At 46.6% G+C, this 19,531-nt stretch overlaps 1 protein-coding gene across 3 annotated transcripts in view; it reads left to right on the forward strand.

Annotated features, from left to right (window-relative positions):
• Nucleotides 1–14,282: 14,282 nt before the first annotated feature.
• LOC118376550 (VPS10 domain-containing receptor SorCS2-like) overlaps nucleotides 14,283–19,531 on the forward strand; it is a 507,846-nt gene continuing 502,597 nt past the window's right edge. For 2 of the 3 annotated variants that reach the window (XM_052459345.1, XM_052459346.1), the window contains exon 1: nucleotides 14,283–14,716. In XM_052459345.1, the coding sequence (XP_052315305.1) occupies nucleotides 14,360–14,716 (357 nt within the window). In that variant the 5' untranslated portion in view covers nucleotides 14,283–14,359. The remainder of the gene's footprint in view (nucleotides 14,717–19,531) is intronic. The other variant, XM_052459347.1, reaches the window with a different exon arrangement.

The raw sequence follows: 19,531 nt of genomic DNA on the forward strand, positions 1-19,531 counted from the left end.
TACAGACCTACTGTATGACCCCCTGCATTACACCATCACATAGTTAACTACAGACCTACTGTATGACCCCTGCATTACACCATCACATAGTTAACTACAGACCTACTGTATGACCCCTGCATTACACCATCACATAGTTAACTACAGACCTACTGTATGACCCCCTGCATTACACCATCACATAGATAACTACAGACCTACTGTATGACCCCCTGCATTACACCATCACATAGTTCACTACAGACCTACTGTATGACCCCTGCATTACACCATCACATAGTTAACTACAGACCTACTGTATGACCCCTGCATTACACCATCACATAGTTAACTACAGACCTACTGTATGACCCCCTGCATTACACCATCACATAGTTAACTACAGACCTACTGTATGACCCCCTGCATTACACCATCACATACTTAACTACAGACCTACTGTATGACCCCTGCATTACACCATCACATAGTTAACTACAGACCTACTGTATGACCCCTGCATTACACCATCACATAGTTAACTACAGACCTACTGTATGACCCCTGCATTACACCATCACATAGTTAACTACAGACCTACTGTATGACCCCCTGCATTACACCATCACATAGATAACTACAGACCTACTGTATGACCCCCTGCATTACACCATCACATAGTTAACTACAGACCTACTGTATGACCCCCTGCATTACACCATCACATAGTTAACTACAGACCTACTGTATGACCCCCTGCATTACACCATCACATAGATAACTACAGACCTACTGTATGACCCCCTGCATTACACCATCACATAGTTCACTACAGACCTACTGTATGACCCCCTGCATTACACCATCACATAGTTAACTACAGACCTACTGTATGACCCCCTGCATTACACCATCACATAGTTAACTACAGACCTACTGTATGACCCCCTGCATTACACCATCACATAGTTAACTACAGACCTACTGTATGACCCCCTGCATTACACCATCACATAGTTAACTACAGACCTACTGTATGACCCCCTGCATTACACCATCACATAGTTAACTACAGACCTACTGTATGACCCCCTGCATTACACCATCACATAGTTAACTACAGACCTACTGTATGACCCCCTGCATTACACCATCACATAGATAACTACAGACCTACTATATGACCCCCTGCATTACACCATCACATAGATAACTACAGACCTACTGTATGACCCCCTGCATTGCACCATCACATAGTTAACTACAGACCTACTGTATGACCCCCTGCATTACACCATCACATAGTTAACTACAGACCTACTGTATGACCCCCTGCATTACACCATCACATAGTTAACTACAGACCTACTGTATGACCCCCTGCATTACACCATCACATACTTAACTACAGACCTATTGTATGACCCCCTGCATTACACCATCACATAGTTAACTACAGACCTACTGTATGACCCCCTGCATTACACCATCACATAGTTAACTACAGACCTACTGTATGACCCCCTGCATTACACCATCACATAGTTAACTACAGACCTACTGTATGACCCCCTGCATTACACCATCACATAGTTAACTACAGACCTACTATATGACCCCCTGCATTACACCATCACATAGATAACTACAGACCTACTGATGAAACCCTGCATTACACCATCACATACTTAACTACAGACCTACTGTATGACCCCCTGCATTACACCATCACATAGTTAACTACAGACCTACTGTATGACCCCCTGCATTACACCATCACATAGATAACTACAGACCTACTGTATGACCCCCTGCATTACACCATCACATAGTTAACTACAGACCTACTGTATGACCCCCTGCATTACACCATCACATAGTTAACTACAGACCTACTGTATGACCCCCTGCATTACACCATCACATAGTTAACTACAGACCTACTGTATGACCCCCTGCATTACATCATCACATAGTTAAATACAGACCTACTGTATGACCCCTGCATTACACCATCACATAGTTAACTACAGACCTACTGTATGACCCCCTGCATTACACCATCACATAGTTAACTACAGACCTACTATATGACCCCCTGCATTACACCATCACATAGATAACTACAGACCTACTGATGAAACCCTGCATTACACCATCACATACTTAACTACAGACATACTGTATGACCCCCTGCATTACACCATCACATAGTTAACTACAGACCTACTGTATGACCCCCTGCATTACACCATCACATAGTTAACTACAGACCTACTGTATGACCCCCTGCATTACACCATCACATAGATAACTACAGACCTACTGTATGACCCCCTGCATTACACCATCACATAGTTAACTACAGACCTACTGTATGACCCCCTGCATTACACCATCACATAGTTAACTACAGACCTACTATATGACCCCCTGCATTACACCATCACATAGTTAACTACAGACCTACTGTATGACTCCCTGCATTACACCATCACATAGTTAACTACAGACCTACTGTATGACCCCCTGCATTACACCATCACATAGTTAACTACAGACCTACTGTATGACCCCCTGCATTACACCATCACATAGTTAACTACAGACCTACTGTATGACCCCCTGCATTACACCATCACATAGTTAACTACAGACCTACTGTATGACCCCCTGCATTACACCATCACATAGATAACTACAGACCTACTGTATGACCCCCTGCATTACACCATCACATAGTTAACTACAGACCTACTGTATGACCCCCTGCATTACACCATCACATAGTTAACTACAGACCTACTGTATGACCCCCTGCATTACACCATCACATAGATAACTACAGACCTACTATATGACCCCCTGCATTACACCATCACATAGATAACTACAGCCCTACTGATGACCCCCTGCATTACACCATCACATAGATAACTACAGACCTACTGTATGACCCCCTGCATTACACCATCACATAGATAACTACAGACCTACTGATGAAACCCTGCATTACACCATCACATACAGTACCAGTCTAAGGTTTGGACACACCTACTCATTCAAGGGTTTTTTCTTTATTTTGACTATTTTGTGTAGAATAATAGAACAATAGTGAAGATGTCAAAACTATAAAATAACACATATGGAATCATGTATTTCGTAAAAAAGTGTAGCCCTTACACAGCCTGGAAGTGTGATTGGGGTCATTGTCCTGTTGAAAAACAAATAGTAGTCCCACTAAGCACAAACCAGATGGGGTGGCATATCGCTGCAGAATGCTGTGGTAGCCATGCTTGTTAAGTGTGCCTTGAATTCTAAATAAATCCCTGACAGCGTCACCAGCAAATCATCCCCACACCATCATACCTCCTCCTCCATGCTTCACGGTGGGAACCACACATGCGGAGATCATCCGTTCACCTACTCTACGTCTCACAAAGACACGGCAGTTGAAACCAAAAATCTCATATTTGGACTCATCAGACCGAAGGACAGATTTCCACCAGTCTAATGTCCATTGCTCGTGTTTCTTGGCCCAGCAAGTCTCTTCTTCATATTGGTGTCCTTTAGTATTTGTTCCTTTGTAGCAATTCGACCATGAACGCCTGATTCACCCAGTCTCCTCTGAACAGTTGATGTTGAGATGTGTCTGTTGAACTCTGTGAAGCATTTATTTTGGCTGTAATCTGAGGTGCAGTTAATTGCCAATTTCTGAGGCTGGCAACTCTAATGAACTTATCCTCTGCAGCAGAGGTAACTCTGGGTCTTCCTTTCCTGTGGCGGTCCTCATGAGAGACAGTTTAATTATCATAGCGCTCTATGGTTTTTGCGGCTGCAAGTTCTTGAAATGTTCTGTATTGACTGACCTTCATGTCTTAAAGTAATGTTGGACTGTCATTTCTCTTTGCTTATTTGAGCTGTTCTTGCCATAACATGGACTTGGTATTTTACCAAACAGGGCTATTTTCTGTACACCACCCTTACCTTGTCACAACACAACTGATTGGCTGAAACCGATTTAAGAAGGAAAGAAATACATATAAGCCAGCCGCACCAATGTGTTGGAGGAAATACTGTGCCCCTGACGACCGCGCCTGCCACAGGAGTTGCTAGTGCGAGATGGGACAAGGACATCCCTGCTGTCCAAACCCTTCCCTAAAGCGGAAACGCTGGGCCAATTGTGCGCCACCCCATGGGTATCCCGGTCGCGGCCGGCTGCAACAGAGCCTGGGCTCGAACCCAGAATCTGTAGTGGCACAGCACTGTTAATTGAAATGCATTCCAGGTGACTACCTCATGAAGCTGGTTGAGAGAATGTGAAGAGTGTGCAAAGTTGTCATCAAGGCAAAGGGTGGCTACTTTGAAGAATCTCAAAGAATTTGTTTAACACTTTTTTGGTTACTATATGATTCCATATGTGTTATTTCATAGTTTGGATGTATTAACTATTATTCTACAATGTATTTTTTTAATTTTTTATAATGAAAAACCCTTGAATGAGTAGGTGTGTCCAAACTTTTGTCTGGTACTGAATACACACACACACCCACACACTATGTGTGTATTTATATATATATATATATCTATATATATTGGTAGCAGATGTGTGTGTATACACACTCACCATCATCTGTATTCTCCCACTCTGCTCCCAATGCCATGTGTGTGTTGTCTGCTCTTTTCATGAGTTAACCAAACTAAATGACTGGGGGAGAGGGAGGTAAAGGACTGGGGGAGGGGGAGGTAAACGACTGGGGGAGGGGGAGGTAAAGGACTGGGGGAGGGGGAGGTAAAGGACTGGGGGAGGGGGAGGTAAAGGACTGGGGGAGAAGGGAGGTAAAGGACTGGAGGAGAGGGGAGGTAAAGGACTGTGGGAGAAGGGAGGTAAAGGACTGGGGGAGAAGGGGGGAGGTAAAGGACTGGAGGAGAGGGAGGTAAAGGACTGGGGGAGAAGGGAGGTAAAGGACTGGGGGAGGGGGAGGTAAAGGACTGGGGGAGGGGGAGGTAAAGGACTGGGGGAGGGGGAGGTAAAGTACTGGGTGAGGGAGGTAAAGGACTGGGGGAGGGGGGTAAAGGACTGGGGGAGAAGGGAGGTAAAGGACTGGGGGAGAAGGGAGGTAAAGGACTGGAGGAGAGGGGAGGTAAAGGACTGGGGGAGAAGGGAGGTAAAGGACTGGAGGAGAGGGGAGGTAAAGGACTGTGGGAGAAGGGAGGTAAAGGACTGGGGGAGAAGGGGGAGGTAAAGGACTGGAGGAGGGGAGGTAAAGGACTGGAGTAGGGGAGGTAAAGGACTGGGGGAGAAGGGAGGTAAAGGACTGGGGGAGAGGGGAGGTAAGGCTACGTCGCCCTAACGTAGCCTTCACTGCTATTCGCCCAGGAGCTAGCAACGCTAGCTAACGCACACAGATTAGCATCACTGTAGTGCTATTCACTCAACTGTACGACTTGATTAGTTCAGTGTTAGCTAGCTACATAGCTGTCTTTGTTTCCAAGATAATTGTGTAGTTTAGTGTGTGTAGCCTTGGAGTGATTATGTTAATTCACTGAGGTTCGCTAGCCAGCTATTTGTCGTCCTTAACGTAGGAGACTCTGCTAGCTAGCCAACAGCTAACAGCTAGCCAACGTCTACTGTTTCGAATTCAATCACCGGTCAGGTAGTATCACATTTTCATTTCATTACAGTACAACGGTTTGATTTGTTTGATCGTAGCTAGCTACATAGCCGTCTTTGTTTCAAAGATAATTGTGTAGTCTAGACCGATTTCCTAGGTTAGCTAGCCAGCTATTGTCGTTCTTTTAACTCAACGTAACGTAAACAACACTGCTAGCTAGCCAGCTAGCCCCGAATAGCAGCACTGTAGAATTATTACACTCAACGGAACGACTTGATTAGTGTAGTGTCAACAACGCAGCTACTGCCAGCTAGCCTACTTTAGCAGTACTGTATCATTTGAATCATTTTAGTCAATAAGATTCTTGCTACGTAAGCTTAACTTTCTGAACATTCGAGACGTGTAGTCCGCTTGTCATTCAATTTCCTTGCATTAGCGTAGCCTTTTCTGTAGCCTGTCAACTATGTGTCTGTCTATCCCTGTTCTCTCCTCTCTGCACAGATCATACAAACGCTCCACACCGCGTGGCCGCGACCACCTAACCTGGTGGTCCCAGCGCGTACGACCCACGTGGAGTTCCAGGTCTCTGGTAGCCTCTGGAACTGCCAATCTGCGGCCAACAAGGCAGAGTTCATCTCAGCCTATGCCTCCCTCCAGTCCCTTGACTTCTTGGCACTGACGGAAACATGGATCACCACAGATAACACTGCTACTCCTACTGCTCTCTCCTCGTCCGCCCACGTGTTCTCGCACACCCCGAGAGCTTCTGGTCAGCGGGGTGGTGGCACCGGGATCCTCATCTCTCCCAAGTGGTCTTTCTCTCTTTCTCCCCTTACCCATCTGTCTATTGCCTCCTTTGAATTCCATGCTGTCACAGTTACCAGCCCTTTCAAGCTTAACATCCTTATCATTTATCGCCCTCCAGGTTCCCTCGGAGAGTTCATCAATGAGCTTGATGCCTTGATAAGCTCCTTTCCTGAGGACGGCTCACCTCTCACAGTTCTGGGCGACTTTAACCTCCCCACGTCTACCTTTGACTCATTCCTCTCTGCCTCCTTCTTTCCACTCCTCTCCTCTTTTGACCTCACCCTCTCACCTTCCCCCTACTCACAAGGCAGGCAATACGCTTGACCTCATCTTTACTAGATGCTGTTCTTCCACTAACCTCATTGCAACTCCCCTCCAAGTCTCCGACCACTACCTTGTATCCTTTTCCCTCTCGCTCTCATCCAACACTTCCCACACTGCCCCTACTCGGATGGTATCGCGCCGTCCCAACCTTCGCTCTCTCTCCCCCGCTACTCTCTCCTCTTCCATCCTATCTTCTCTTCCCTCTGCTCAAACTTTCTCCAACCTATCTCCTGATTCTGCCTCCTCAACCCTCCTCTCCTCCCTTACTGCATCCTTTGACTCCCTATGTCCCCTATCCTCCAGGCCGGCTCGGTCCTCCCCTCCCGCTCCGTGGCTCGACGACTCATTGCGAGCTCACAGAACAGGGCTCCGGGCAGCCGAGCGGAAATGGAGGAAAACTCGCCTCCCTGCGGACCTGGCATCCTTTCACTCCCTCCTCTCTACATTTTCCTCCTCTGTCTCTGCTGCTAAAGCCACTTTCTACCATTCTAAATTCCAAGCATCCGCCTCTAACCCTAGGAAGCTCTTTGCCACCTTCTCCTCCCTCCTGAATCCTCCCCCTCCCTCCTCCCTCTCTGCAGATGACTTCGTCAACCATTTTGAAAAGAAGGTCGATGACATCCGATCCTCGTTTGCTAAGTCAAACGACACCGCTGGTTCTGCTCACACTCCCCTACCCTATGCTCTGACCTCTTTCTCCCCTCTCTCTCCAGATGAAATCTCGCGTCTTGTGACGGACGGCCGCCCAACAACCTGCCCGCTTGACCCTATCCCCTCCTCTCTTCTCCAGACCATTTCCGGAGACCTTCTCCCTTACCTCACCTCGCTCATCAACTCATCCCCTGACCGCTGGCTACGTCCCTCCCGTCTTCAAGAGAGCGAGAGTTGCACCCCTTCTGAAAAAACCTACACTCGATCCCTCCGATGTCAACAACTACAGACCAGTATCCCTTCTCTCTTTTCTCTCCAAAACTCTTGAGCGTGCCGTCCTTGGCCAGCTCTACCGCTATCTCTCTCAGAATGACCTTCTTGATCCAAATCAGTCAGGTTTCAAGACTAGTCATTCAACTGAGACTGCTCTTCTCTGTATCACGGAGGTGCTCCGCACTGCTAAAGCTAACTCTCTCTCCTCTGCTCTCATCCTTCTAGACCTATCGGCTGCCTTCGATACTGTGAACCATCAGATCCTCCTCTCCACCCTCTCCGAGTTGGGCATCTCCGGCGCGGCCCACGCTTGGTTGCGTCCTACCTGACAGGTCGCTCCTACCAGGTGGCGTGGCGAGAATCTGTCTCCTCACCACGCGCTCTCACCACTGGTGTCCCCCAGGGCTCTGTTCTAGGCCCTCTCTTATTCTCGCTATACACCAAGTCACTTGGCTCTGTCATAACCTCACATGGTCTCTCCTATCATTGCTATGCAGACGACACACAATTAATCTTCTCCTTTCCCCCTTCTGATGACCAGGTGGCGAATCGCATCTCTGCATGTCTGGCAGACATATCAGTGTGGATGACGGATCACCACCTCAAGCTGAACCTCAGCAAGACGGAGCTCCTCTTCCTCCCGGGGAAGGACTGCCCGTTCCATGATCTCGCCATCACGGTTGACAACTCCATTGTGTCCTCCTCCCAGAGCGCTAAGAACCTTGGCGTGATCCTGGACAACACCCTGACGTTCTCAACTAACATCAAGGCGGTGTCCCGTTCCTGTAGGTTCATGCTCTACAACATCCGCAGAGTACGACCCTGCCTCACACAGGAAGCGGCGCAGGTCCTAATCCAGGCACTTGTCATCTCCGTCTTGATTACTGCAACTCGCTGTTGGCTGGGCTCCCTGCCTGTGCCATTAAACCCCTACAACTCATCCAGAACGCCGCAGCCCGTCTGGTGTTCAACCTTCCCAAGCTCTCTCACGTCACCCCGCTCCTCCGCTCTCTCCACTGGCTTCCAGTTGAAGCTCGCATCCGCTACAAGACCATGGTGCTCGCCTACGGAGCTGTGAGGGGAACGGCACCTCAGTACCTCCAGGCTCTGATCAGGCCCTACACCCAAACAAGGGCACTGCGTTCATCCACCTCTGGCCTGCTCGCCTCCCTACCACTGAGGAAGTACAGTTCCCGCTCAGCCCAGTCAAAACTGTTCGCTGCTCTGGCCCCCAATGGTGGAACAAACTCCCTCACGACGCCAGGACAGCGGAGTCAATCACCACCTTCCGGAGACACCTGAAACCCCACCTCTTCAAGGAATACCTAGGATAGGGTAAGTAAGGGTAAGTAATCCTTCTCACCCCCTTCTCCCCCCCAACAAGATTTAGATGCAAGTGGCTGTTCCACTGGTTGTCATAAGGTGTATGCACCAATTTGTAAGTCGCTCTGGATAAGAGCGTCTGCTAAATGACTTAAATGTAAATGTAAATGTAAATGTAAATGTAAAGGACTGGGGGAGAGGGGGAGGTAAAGGCCTAGAGGGAGAGGAGGGAGGTAGAGGCCTAGAGGGAGAGGGGGGAGGTAAAGGACTGGGGGAGGGGGAGGCCTAGAGGATGGGAGAAGGGAGAAGAGGGTAGATGTGGAGGTAAAGGACTGGAGTGAGGGGAGGGGGAGAGGGCGTATATGTGGAGGTAAAGGACTGGAGTGAGGGGAGGGGGAGAGGGGGTATATGTGGAGGTAAAGGACTAGAGTGAGGGGAGGGGAGAGGGGTATATGTGGAGGTAAAGGACTAGAGTGAGGGGAAGGGGGAGAGGGGTAGATGTGGAGGTAAAGGACTAGAGGGGAGGGGAGAGGGGGACATGTGGAGGTAAAGGACTAGAGTGAGGGGAAGGGGGAGAGGGGTAGATGTGGAGGTAAAGGACTAGAGGGGAGGGGAGAGGGGGGACATGTGGAGGTAAAGGAGGAGAGAGGGTAGATGTGGAAGTAAAGGACTAGAGTGGGAGGGGGGAGAGGGGGGAGATGTGGAGGTAAAGGACTAGAGTGAGGGGAGGGGGAGAGGGGTAGATGTGGAGGTAAAGGACTAGAGGGGAGAGGGGGGAGAGGGGGAGATGTGGAGGTAAAGGACTAGAGGGGAGGGGGAGAGGGGGACATGTGGAGGTAAAGGACTAGAGGGGGAGAGGGGGTAGATGTGGAGGTAAAGGACTAGAGTGGGAGGGGGAGGGGGGACATGTGGAGGTAAAGGAGGAGAGGGGGTAGATGTGGAGGTAAAGGAGGAGAGGGGGTAGATGTGGAGGTAAAGGACTAGAGTGAGGGGGAGGGGGAGAGGGGGTAGATGTGGAGGTAAAGGAGGAGAGGGGGTAGATGTGGAGGTAAAGGAGGAGAGGGGTAGATGTGGAGGTAAAGGACTAGAGTGAGGGGGAGAGGGGGTAGATGTGGAGGTAAAGGAGGAGAGGGGTAGATGTGGAGGTAAAAGACTAGAGTGAGGGGAAGGGGGAGAGGGGTAGATGTGGAGGTAAAGGAGGAGAGGGGTAGATGTGGAGGTAAAGGAGGAGAGGGGGTAGATGTGGAGGTAAAGGAGGAGAGGGGGTAGATGTGGAGGTAAAGGAGGAGAGGAGGTAGATGTGGAGGTAAAGGAGGAGAGGGGGTAGATGTGGAGGTAAAGGAGGAGAGGAGGTAGATGTGGAGGTAAAGGAGGAGAGGGGGTAGATGTGGAGGTAAAGGAGGAGAGGGGGTAGATGTGGAGGTAAAGGAGGAGAGGGGGTAGATGTGGAGGTAAAGGAGGAGAGGAGGTAGATGTGGAGGTAAAGGAGGAGAGGGGGTAGATGTGGAGGTAAAGGAGGAGAGGGGGTAGATGTGGAGGTAAAGGAGGAGAGGGGGTAGATGTGGAGGTAAAGGAGGAGAGGAGGTAGATGTGGAGGTAAAGGAGGAGAGGGGGTAGATGTGGAGGTAAAGGAGGAGAGGGGGTAGATGTGGAGGTAAAGGAGGAGAGGGGGTAGATGTGGAGGTAAAGGAGGAGAGGGGGTAGATGTGGAGGTAAAGGAGGAGAGGGGGTAGATGTGGAGGTAAAGGAGGAGAGGAGGTAGATGTGGAGGTAAAGGAGGAGAGGGGGTAGATGTGGAGGTAAAGGAGGAGAGGGGGTAGATGTGGAGGTAAAGGAGGAGAGGAGGTAGATGTGGAGGTAAAGGAGGAGAGGGGGTAGATCTGGAGGTAAAGGAGGAGAGGAGGTAGATGTAAAGGAGGAGAGGAGGTAGATGTGGCGGTAAAGGAGGAGAGGAGGTAGATGTGGAGGTAAAGGAGGAGAGGAGGTAGATGTGGAGGTAAAGGAGGAGAGGGGGTAGATCTGGAGGTAAAGGAGGAGAGGGGGTAGATGTGGAGGTAAAGGAGGAGAGGGGGTAGATCTGGAGGTAAAGGAGGAGAGGGGGTAGATGTGGAGGTAAAGGAGGAGAGGAGGTAGATGTGGAGGTAAAGGAGGAGAGGAGGTAGATGTGGAGGTAAAGGAGGAGAGGGGGTAGATCTGGAGGTAAAGGAGGAGAGGAGGTAGATGTAAAGGAGGAGAGGAGGTAGATGTGGCGGTAAAGGAGGAGAGGAGGTAGATGTGGAGGTAAAGGACTAGGCAGGAAGAGATGCAGGTGAAAAAAGAGACAAAAATAGAGAAACCCCAATAATACAGAGAATGAATAGGAGGACTTCAGGGAGCAAACACCCTCTCCTCTCCTCTCCTCTCCTCTCCTCTCCTCTCCTCTCCTCTCCTCCTCTCCTCTCCTCCTGCAGCTCCTCCTCATTCTCTGGACAAGTGAAACAACAAACCCATGAACAGTAAACAGCCTGTGGTTCACCATTTATTGTAAACCAACAAAAACAAACTAGCCAACAGACAAAATGGAGGACCAGGGCTGCCTGGCAGTGAACCATATTTTACAGAGATTACTTTTTCTACACAGATAGTTAACCTACGCTGAGACTCAGAGATTGTGTCCGAAATGGCACCCAATTCCCTACATAATGCAGTTCTTTCGACTAGGGCCCAGAGACTCCTATTACACCTAACAGTTTGTTTTCCTGTCTACGTGTACAGGGACTCTACAGTGTTGTTATGGGTGGGTTTGTGATTGGACGGTCTAACCTACATATTGAGTAACTCAGTGATTGACAGCCAATGTCATTAGTGTCACAGACTGAGGGGCAAAATTTGTCAACCACAGAGATTTGTGATTCACCACTGGTCGCTTGTCTGATGATAAGAAATTAAAACACTCAAGAGATACTGATAGAAGCAATTAATTAAATGTGGATTTGTTGATTGGCAGGTAGCCTAGCGGTTAAGAGCGTCGGGCCAGTAACTGAAAAGTCGCTGGTTCAAAATCCCAGAGCCGACTAGGTGAAAAATCTGTTGATGTGCCCTTGAGCAAAGAACTTAACCCTAATTGCTCTTGTAAGTCGCTCTGCATAAGAGCGTCTGCTAAATGATCAAAATGTTGAAGGAAATAAAATAGGACATCAAGTAGCAACAGTGGACATTCCTGGCCTGGTTAAAACCAAGGGTCTAATTAGATCTATGTGGAAGGATAGCTAGTAGAGTGGAATTAAACCTGAACTTTGACCTCTTGGACAGCTGTCCACAGTCAACACTGGGGGCTTAATCGGTGGGGGTGGAGATCTGTATATAATGACGAGATGCTCATGTCTCCACCATATAACAGTAGAAGTCATTGTCCCAAAGGCGGGAAGCCAGGTGACAAGCTAAACTCATAGAAACACATTGGATTTATTTTGGACAGATTATTGGTGAGAGTGAAACATTTCGCTTCGCCTCTTCCTCTCTTTTGGGGGTCAGGTGCATCGTTCTGAACCTTGCAGATAGAAATGTCATGTATCGAGTCGGTATGGGCTATTCCACATCGCAGGGAGAGTCATGTTCTACACACAATAGCAATTTCTATCTGGAGGTTCTGAAATGTTGCACCCATTTGGATAACCCTATTGGATCAGAGCAAATATGACCTGACAGCAGTGTGTGGTCCTTAAAAAGGCGTACATAGGCTTACTACACAGCTGACATCAAATGGAGTCTTGGGGGAAAAAGCCACTGTCAGCAACATCTCCGACAGGATGTTATATCCTGTATTAACAAACATCCAAACCTGCCATACTACACTCCTTCTGTAACAGTTTAGCTTCCTTCCCTCTCCTCGCCCCTAACTGGGCTCGAACTAGGGACCCTCTGCACACATCAACACCCACAAAGCATTGTTACCCATCGCGCCACAAAAGCAACGGCCCTTGCAGAGCAAGGGGAACAACTACTTCAGGTCTCAGAGCGAGTGACGTCACTGATTGAAACGCTATTAGCGTGCACCACCGCTAACTAGCTAGCCGTTTCACATCGGTTACACTTCCATGGCCTCCAACTGCTCTTAAATGCTAGTAAAACTAAATGCATGCTTTTCAACCGTTCACTGCCCGCACCCGCCTGCCCGCCCGACTAGTATCACTCCTCATATTAAACATATCCAATCCAAAATAAAATCTAGAATCGGCTTCCTATTTCGCAACAAAGCCTCCTTCACTCACGCCGCCAAACATACCCTCGTAAAACTGACAATCCTACCGATCCTTGACTTTGGCGATGTCATTTACAAATTAGCCTCCAACACTCTACTCAGCAAACTGGATGCGGTCTATCACAGTGCCATCTGTTTTGTCACCAAAGCACCATATACCACCCACCACTGTGACCTGTATGCTCTAGTCGGCTGACCCTAGCTACATATTCGTCGCCAGACCCACTGGCTCCAGGTCATCTATAAGTCTATGCTAGGTAAAGCTCCGCCTTATCTCAACTCACTGGTCACGATAACACCCACCCGTAGCATGTGCTCCAGCAGGTATATCTCACTGGTCATCCCCAAAGCCAACACCTCCCTTGGCCGCCTTTCCTTCCAGTTTTCTGCTGCCAATGACTGGAACGGATTGCAATAATCGCTGAAGCTGGAGACTTATATTTCCCTCACTAACTTTAAACATCAGCTATCTGAGGAGCTAACCGATCGCTGCAGCTGTACATAGCCCATCTGTAAATAGCCCATCCAATCTACCTACCTCATCCCCATATTGTTTTAAATTACTTTTCTGCTCTTTTGCACACCAGTATCTCTACTTGCAAATCATCAACTGCACATCTATCACTCCGAGTGTTCATTTGCTAAATTGTAATTACTTCGCTATTATGGCCTATTTATTGCCTTACCTCCTCACGCCATTTGTACACACTGTATATAGACTTTATTTTTTTCTATTATGTTATTGACTGTTGTTTATTCCATGTGTAACTGTGTTGTTGTTTGTGTCGCACTGCTTTCCTTTATCTTGGCCAGGTCGCAGTTGTAAATGAGAACTTGTTCTCAACTAGCCTACCTGGTTAAATAAAGGTTAAATAAAAAGTTTAGAAATCAATTCGTGGGAAGGGGTTAAGTCTTCAACGATTAAGGCTTTCAGAAACAGCAATGTAGGGTATGCGTCACCAGATGGCGCACATGCTATTTGCACCGCGCGTCTTCCAGTTTACACAGACACGACCACGTTGTTTCCATTGTATGGCCTCGCTCCAGTTCCACTCCATCCCTCCGAGCCTCCCTCCCTCTCTCTCCGCTTACAGTAGTGCTATCTATCTTCCACTCGAATCGCAGTCTCTCTGTCAGTATCCACGATATGAGCGCTATAATGGCGCGAAACATGGTACCTCTGCGTCCGAAAGGAACAGTTTCAGCGCACCTGTGCCGGGCTGTGTTTATCGCCTCGGCTTGGATGTCACTGATGGGACCCGTGCGATGTGACAGCCGGAGCGACGCGGATCGTATGCTTGACAGCGGTGGCGGTATAGGCATAGACAGGAGAGACGGAATGTTCGGACAGGACTTGGGTGATAATGGTATGGACATGGAATCCCGGCGCTTCAGGAGAGCTCTATCCCAAGAGAAAGTGTCCCTGCTCAGCAGCTCGTTCGTGCTCAAAGGGGATGCCACTCACAACCAGGCGATGGTTCACTGGACGGGGGAGAACAGCAGCGTAAGTACCCGTCCCGTCCCAGTTACACTCAGTTGTGATGTAGTGGGTTCCCCGCTTGTAGCCTACACAACCCGCCAGTCACCATAACAGCCCATTCCAATTGGCATAAGTTATTGTCCAGGTAATAGCTACGCGTCAATAATGTTTCCTTCATTGCTCATTGCTCATTGCTCATTGCTCATTGCTCATGCCATTGAATCCCGTTTGGTTGTTTGGCTACTCTGAAGCGCATAAATATGTCTTCAAGTGCGCATCTAACTAAAATATGTGTGTTTACAACAGCTACATTTATTATTGTGTGTCAAGCGCTGACTGATGAGAGAGGGCATGGCTGGTTGCGGAGAAGTGCATCCAACCAACCCACCTATCTTTAGTTTAGCTGGTCATGATGATGTCAGTCTGTTTAGAGGTGCGCACAGTGGAGGCAAGCTGTTTTTTCTGTCCCACTCAGTGCCACTTGGTTGGTGTTGACATTGTCATATGATGATACTAAAGTGTTTAAATAATATGTATTAATATCCACATTGAATGTTTCAGTTTAAAGCGTATTTATGGCATTTGTCCAAATAATTAATTGCACATAATTCGAGGTTTATGACCTAGTTTAATTGACATGTAATTAATTGTAATTAGCAGCGCAATGTAAACAGCAAGAGAGAGGGGAAAAAATAGATAGAGAGATGGCTTTGTGATTGGGTAGAATATTGTCAGCTGTCCGGGACCGTGCAGTGTCTATCAAGGACATCAGTTGAATATGGTGCTATTGTCACGACAGAACACGTACAGTTAGAAGGAAACATTTCCCACTGCTACTGGCCTGCCTGCATCCTCTTGCATATGAGAAACATCATCCAGACTGCTCTCTATCTAACATGTCAACAACTAGACGATGAGCTCTACCAGGTTACATACTGTCTATATAGCAGCCACAGACAGTAACAAATACTATGCCAATGCTCAACCTATAATGTTGAAATAACATTTAGACTTGTCATAGAATTGGAATGAAATCGCAAAAAATATATGTTTTTGTATTATAAGGGTCCATTTTCTATTCATGGAGAACTTCTGACAGACAGACTAATTCAATACTGAGACAAATGTGAATCATCTGTCAGTCAGCCAAACACTGACAGCCTGGGACGCCATGTTTGAGTTATCCTCAATTAACTTGGCATTGCCTTACTTTGGTAAGGTCGACGTATTGAGGTCTCCCCCTATATTGCACAGCCTAATAAAAGAAGACAAATGCTGCCATTTAATTTCAGTAGGTCAGACATTTACGATTCCAGCACAGATTGATAGGCATGAAAATTTAAGAATCTCTGCCCCCCCCCCCAGTTTACAGGACCTTCAGAGGTGGCTGTGCCCAGACAAAGGATATAGACGATTGTCAATAAATATATACCAAGGACCCAAGATGCATCATGTCTGTGGTATATCTGGTCAGAAGCAATGGTATTACACTATTTCACTTTTAACTTTTAATCATGTGTAAACAAGCAGTTGACCTTTAACCCCTAATGTTGCACATTTATTGGTAGACATCCAGACCCCTGTATACAGCCTCTGTCATGTCTTCTCCTGCTCCTCCCATCCGGCCTCCGACGTCGCCGGAATACTAACCACCGGACCTGCGTTTCATCATTACGTACACCTGGCACTCATTACGCGCACCTGTTAATCATTATGATTCACACCTGGCACTCATTATGCGCACCTGTTAATCATTATGATTACACCTGGCACTCATTACGCGCACCTGTTAATCATTATGATTCACACCTGGCACTCATTACGCGCACCTGTTAATCATTATGATTACACCTGGCACTCATTACGCTCACCTGTTAATCATTATGATTCACACCTGGCACTCATTACGCGCACCTGTTAATCATTATGATTCACACCTGGCACTCATTACGCGCACCTGTTAATCATTATGATTCACACCTGGCACTCATTACGCGCACCTGTTAATTATTATGATTCACACCTGGCACTCTACGCGCACCTGTTAATTATTATGATTCACACCTGGCATTCATTACGCGCACCTGTTAATTATTATGATTCACACCTGGCACTCATTACTCGCACCTGTTAATTATTATGATTCACACCTGGCACTCATTACGCGCACCTGTTAATCATTATGATTACACCTGGCACTCATTACGCGCACCTGTTAATCATTATGATTACACCTGGCACTCATTACGCTCACCTGTTAATCATTATGATTCACACCTGGCACTCATTACGCGCACCTGTTAATCATTATGATTACACCTGGCACTCATTACGCTCACCTGTTAATCATTATGATTCACACCTGGCACTCATTACGCGCACCTGTTAATCATTATGATTCACACCTGGCACTCATCACGCGCACCAGTTAATCATTATGATTCACACCTGGCACTCATTACGCGCACCTGTTAATCATTATGATTCACACCTGGCACTCATTACGCGCACCTGTTAATTATTATGATTCACACCTGGCACTCATTACGCGCACCTGTTAATTATTATGATTCACACCTGGCATTCATTACGCGCACCTGTTAATTATTATGATTCACACCTGGCACTCATTACGCGCACCTGTTAATTATTATGATTCACACCTGGCACTCATTACTCGCACCTGTTAATCATTATGATTCACACCTGGCACTCATTACGCGCACCTGTTAATTATTATGATTCACACCTGGCATTCATTACGCGCACCTGTTAATTATTATGATTCACACCTGGCACTCATTACGCGCACCTGTTAATTATTATGATTCACACCTGGCACTCATTACTCGCACCTGTTAATCATTATGATTCACACCTGGCACTCATTACGCGCACCTGTTAATTATTATGATTCGCACCTGGCACTCATTACTCGCACCTGTTAATCATTATGATTCACACCTGGCACTCATTACGCGCACCTGTTAATCATTATGATTCACACCTGGACTTCATTACCTTCATCATTTCCTCCTTTTATATGTCGGTCTCTTATGTTCAGTCACCAGTTGGTGTTATTGTTGTGTGCCGGTGTGAAGCCACATGGAATTGTCTCGTTCCTGGTTCTGTGGTTTTATTAGACGTTTCACCTGTTTCCCGATTCACAGCTCCATTATTGCAGCCTTGCTATTGTTATTTTACTGCTGCTCTTTAATTATTTGTTACTTTATTTCTTTTGTTTTTCATTTTTAGGTATTTGTTCTTAAAACTGCATAAAATCAGACTACCATTACGCTAAATGTATATAAATAGAGTAGACGTTACAACTTGTTAGACGGTACGTAACAATGACAGCAGTGATAAGGTATCCAATATTGTATTATATATACATATATACAGTGGGGAGAACAAGTATTTGATACACTGCCGATTTTGCAGGTTTTCCTACTTACAAAGCATGTAGAGGTCTGTAATTTTTATCATAGGTACACTTCAACTGTGAGAGACGGAATCTAAAACAAAAATCCAGAAAATCACATTGTATGATTTTTAAGTAATTAATGTGCATTTTATTGCATGACATAAGTATTTGATACATCAGAAAAGCAGAACTTAATATTTGGTACAGAAACCTTTGTTTGCAATTACAGAGATCGTAGGTTTCCTGTAGTTCTTGACCAGGTTTGCACACACTGCAGCAGGGATTTTGGCCCACTCCTCCATACATACCTTCTCCAGATCCTTCAGGTTTCGGGGCTGTCGCTGGGCAATACAGACTTTCAGCTCCCTCCAAAGATTTTCTATTGGGTCCAGGTCTGGAGACTGGCTAGGCCACTCCGGGACCTTGAGATGCTTCTTAAGGAGCCAATAAAATGCAATCTTTGTAAGTAGGAAACCCTGTAAAATCGGCAGTGTATGAAATACTTGTTCTACCCACTGTACATATATCTTTAAAACATTTTTTTACTTCAGTTTATTTTTGTAAATACTTTCTTAAAACTGCATTTTTGGTTAAGGGCTTGAACGTAAGCATTTTACTGTAAGGTGTTGTATTCGGCGTATTTTAAACATTTAATTTTGATATACCATGGTACTAATAACCATTCACATTGTTATTAGACACCCAGGCATGGTACTAATAACCATTCACATTGTTATTAGACACCCAGGCATGGTACTAATAACCATTCACATTGTTATTAGACACCGAGACATGGTACTAATAACCATTCACATTGTTATTAGATATCCAGACATGGTACTAATAACCATTCACATTGTTATTAGACACCCAGACATGGTACTAATAACCATTCACATTGTTATTAGACACCCAGGCATGGTACTAATAACCATTCACATTGTTATTAGACACCGAGACATGGTACTAATAACCATTCACATTGTTATTAGACACCGAGATATGGTACTAATAACCATTCACATTGTTATTAGACACCGAGACATGGTACTAATAACCATTCACATTGTTATTAGACACCGAGACATGGTACTAATAACCAGTCACATTGCCAGTGTACTGAAGATTTATACACATTACTATAATGACATGTAGACATTTTCTACAAACATTGACAGATGTGCACACACACACACACACACACACACACACACACACACACACACACACACACACACACACACACACACACACACACACACACACACACACACACACACACACACACACACACACACACACACACACACACACGACAGTGGTCAGACACTGGTGTCACCAGATGAGGCGTGGTGTGTTTTGACCGCCATTCCCTTAAATGTCCCCATGAACGGTAATTAATTCCAGGACCCCTC

This window comes from Oncorhynchus keta, chromosome 13, assembly GCF_023373465.1.
Source record: "Oncorhynchus keta strain PuntledgeMale-10-30-2019 chromosome 13, Oket_V2, whole genome shotgun sequence".
Taxonomy (NCBI): Eukaryota; Metazoa; Chordata; class Actinopteri; order Salmoniformes; family Salmonidae; genus Oncorhynchus; species Oncorhynchus keta.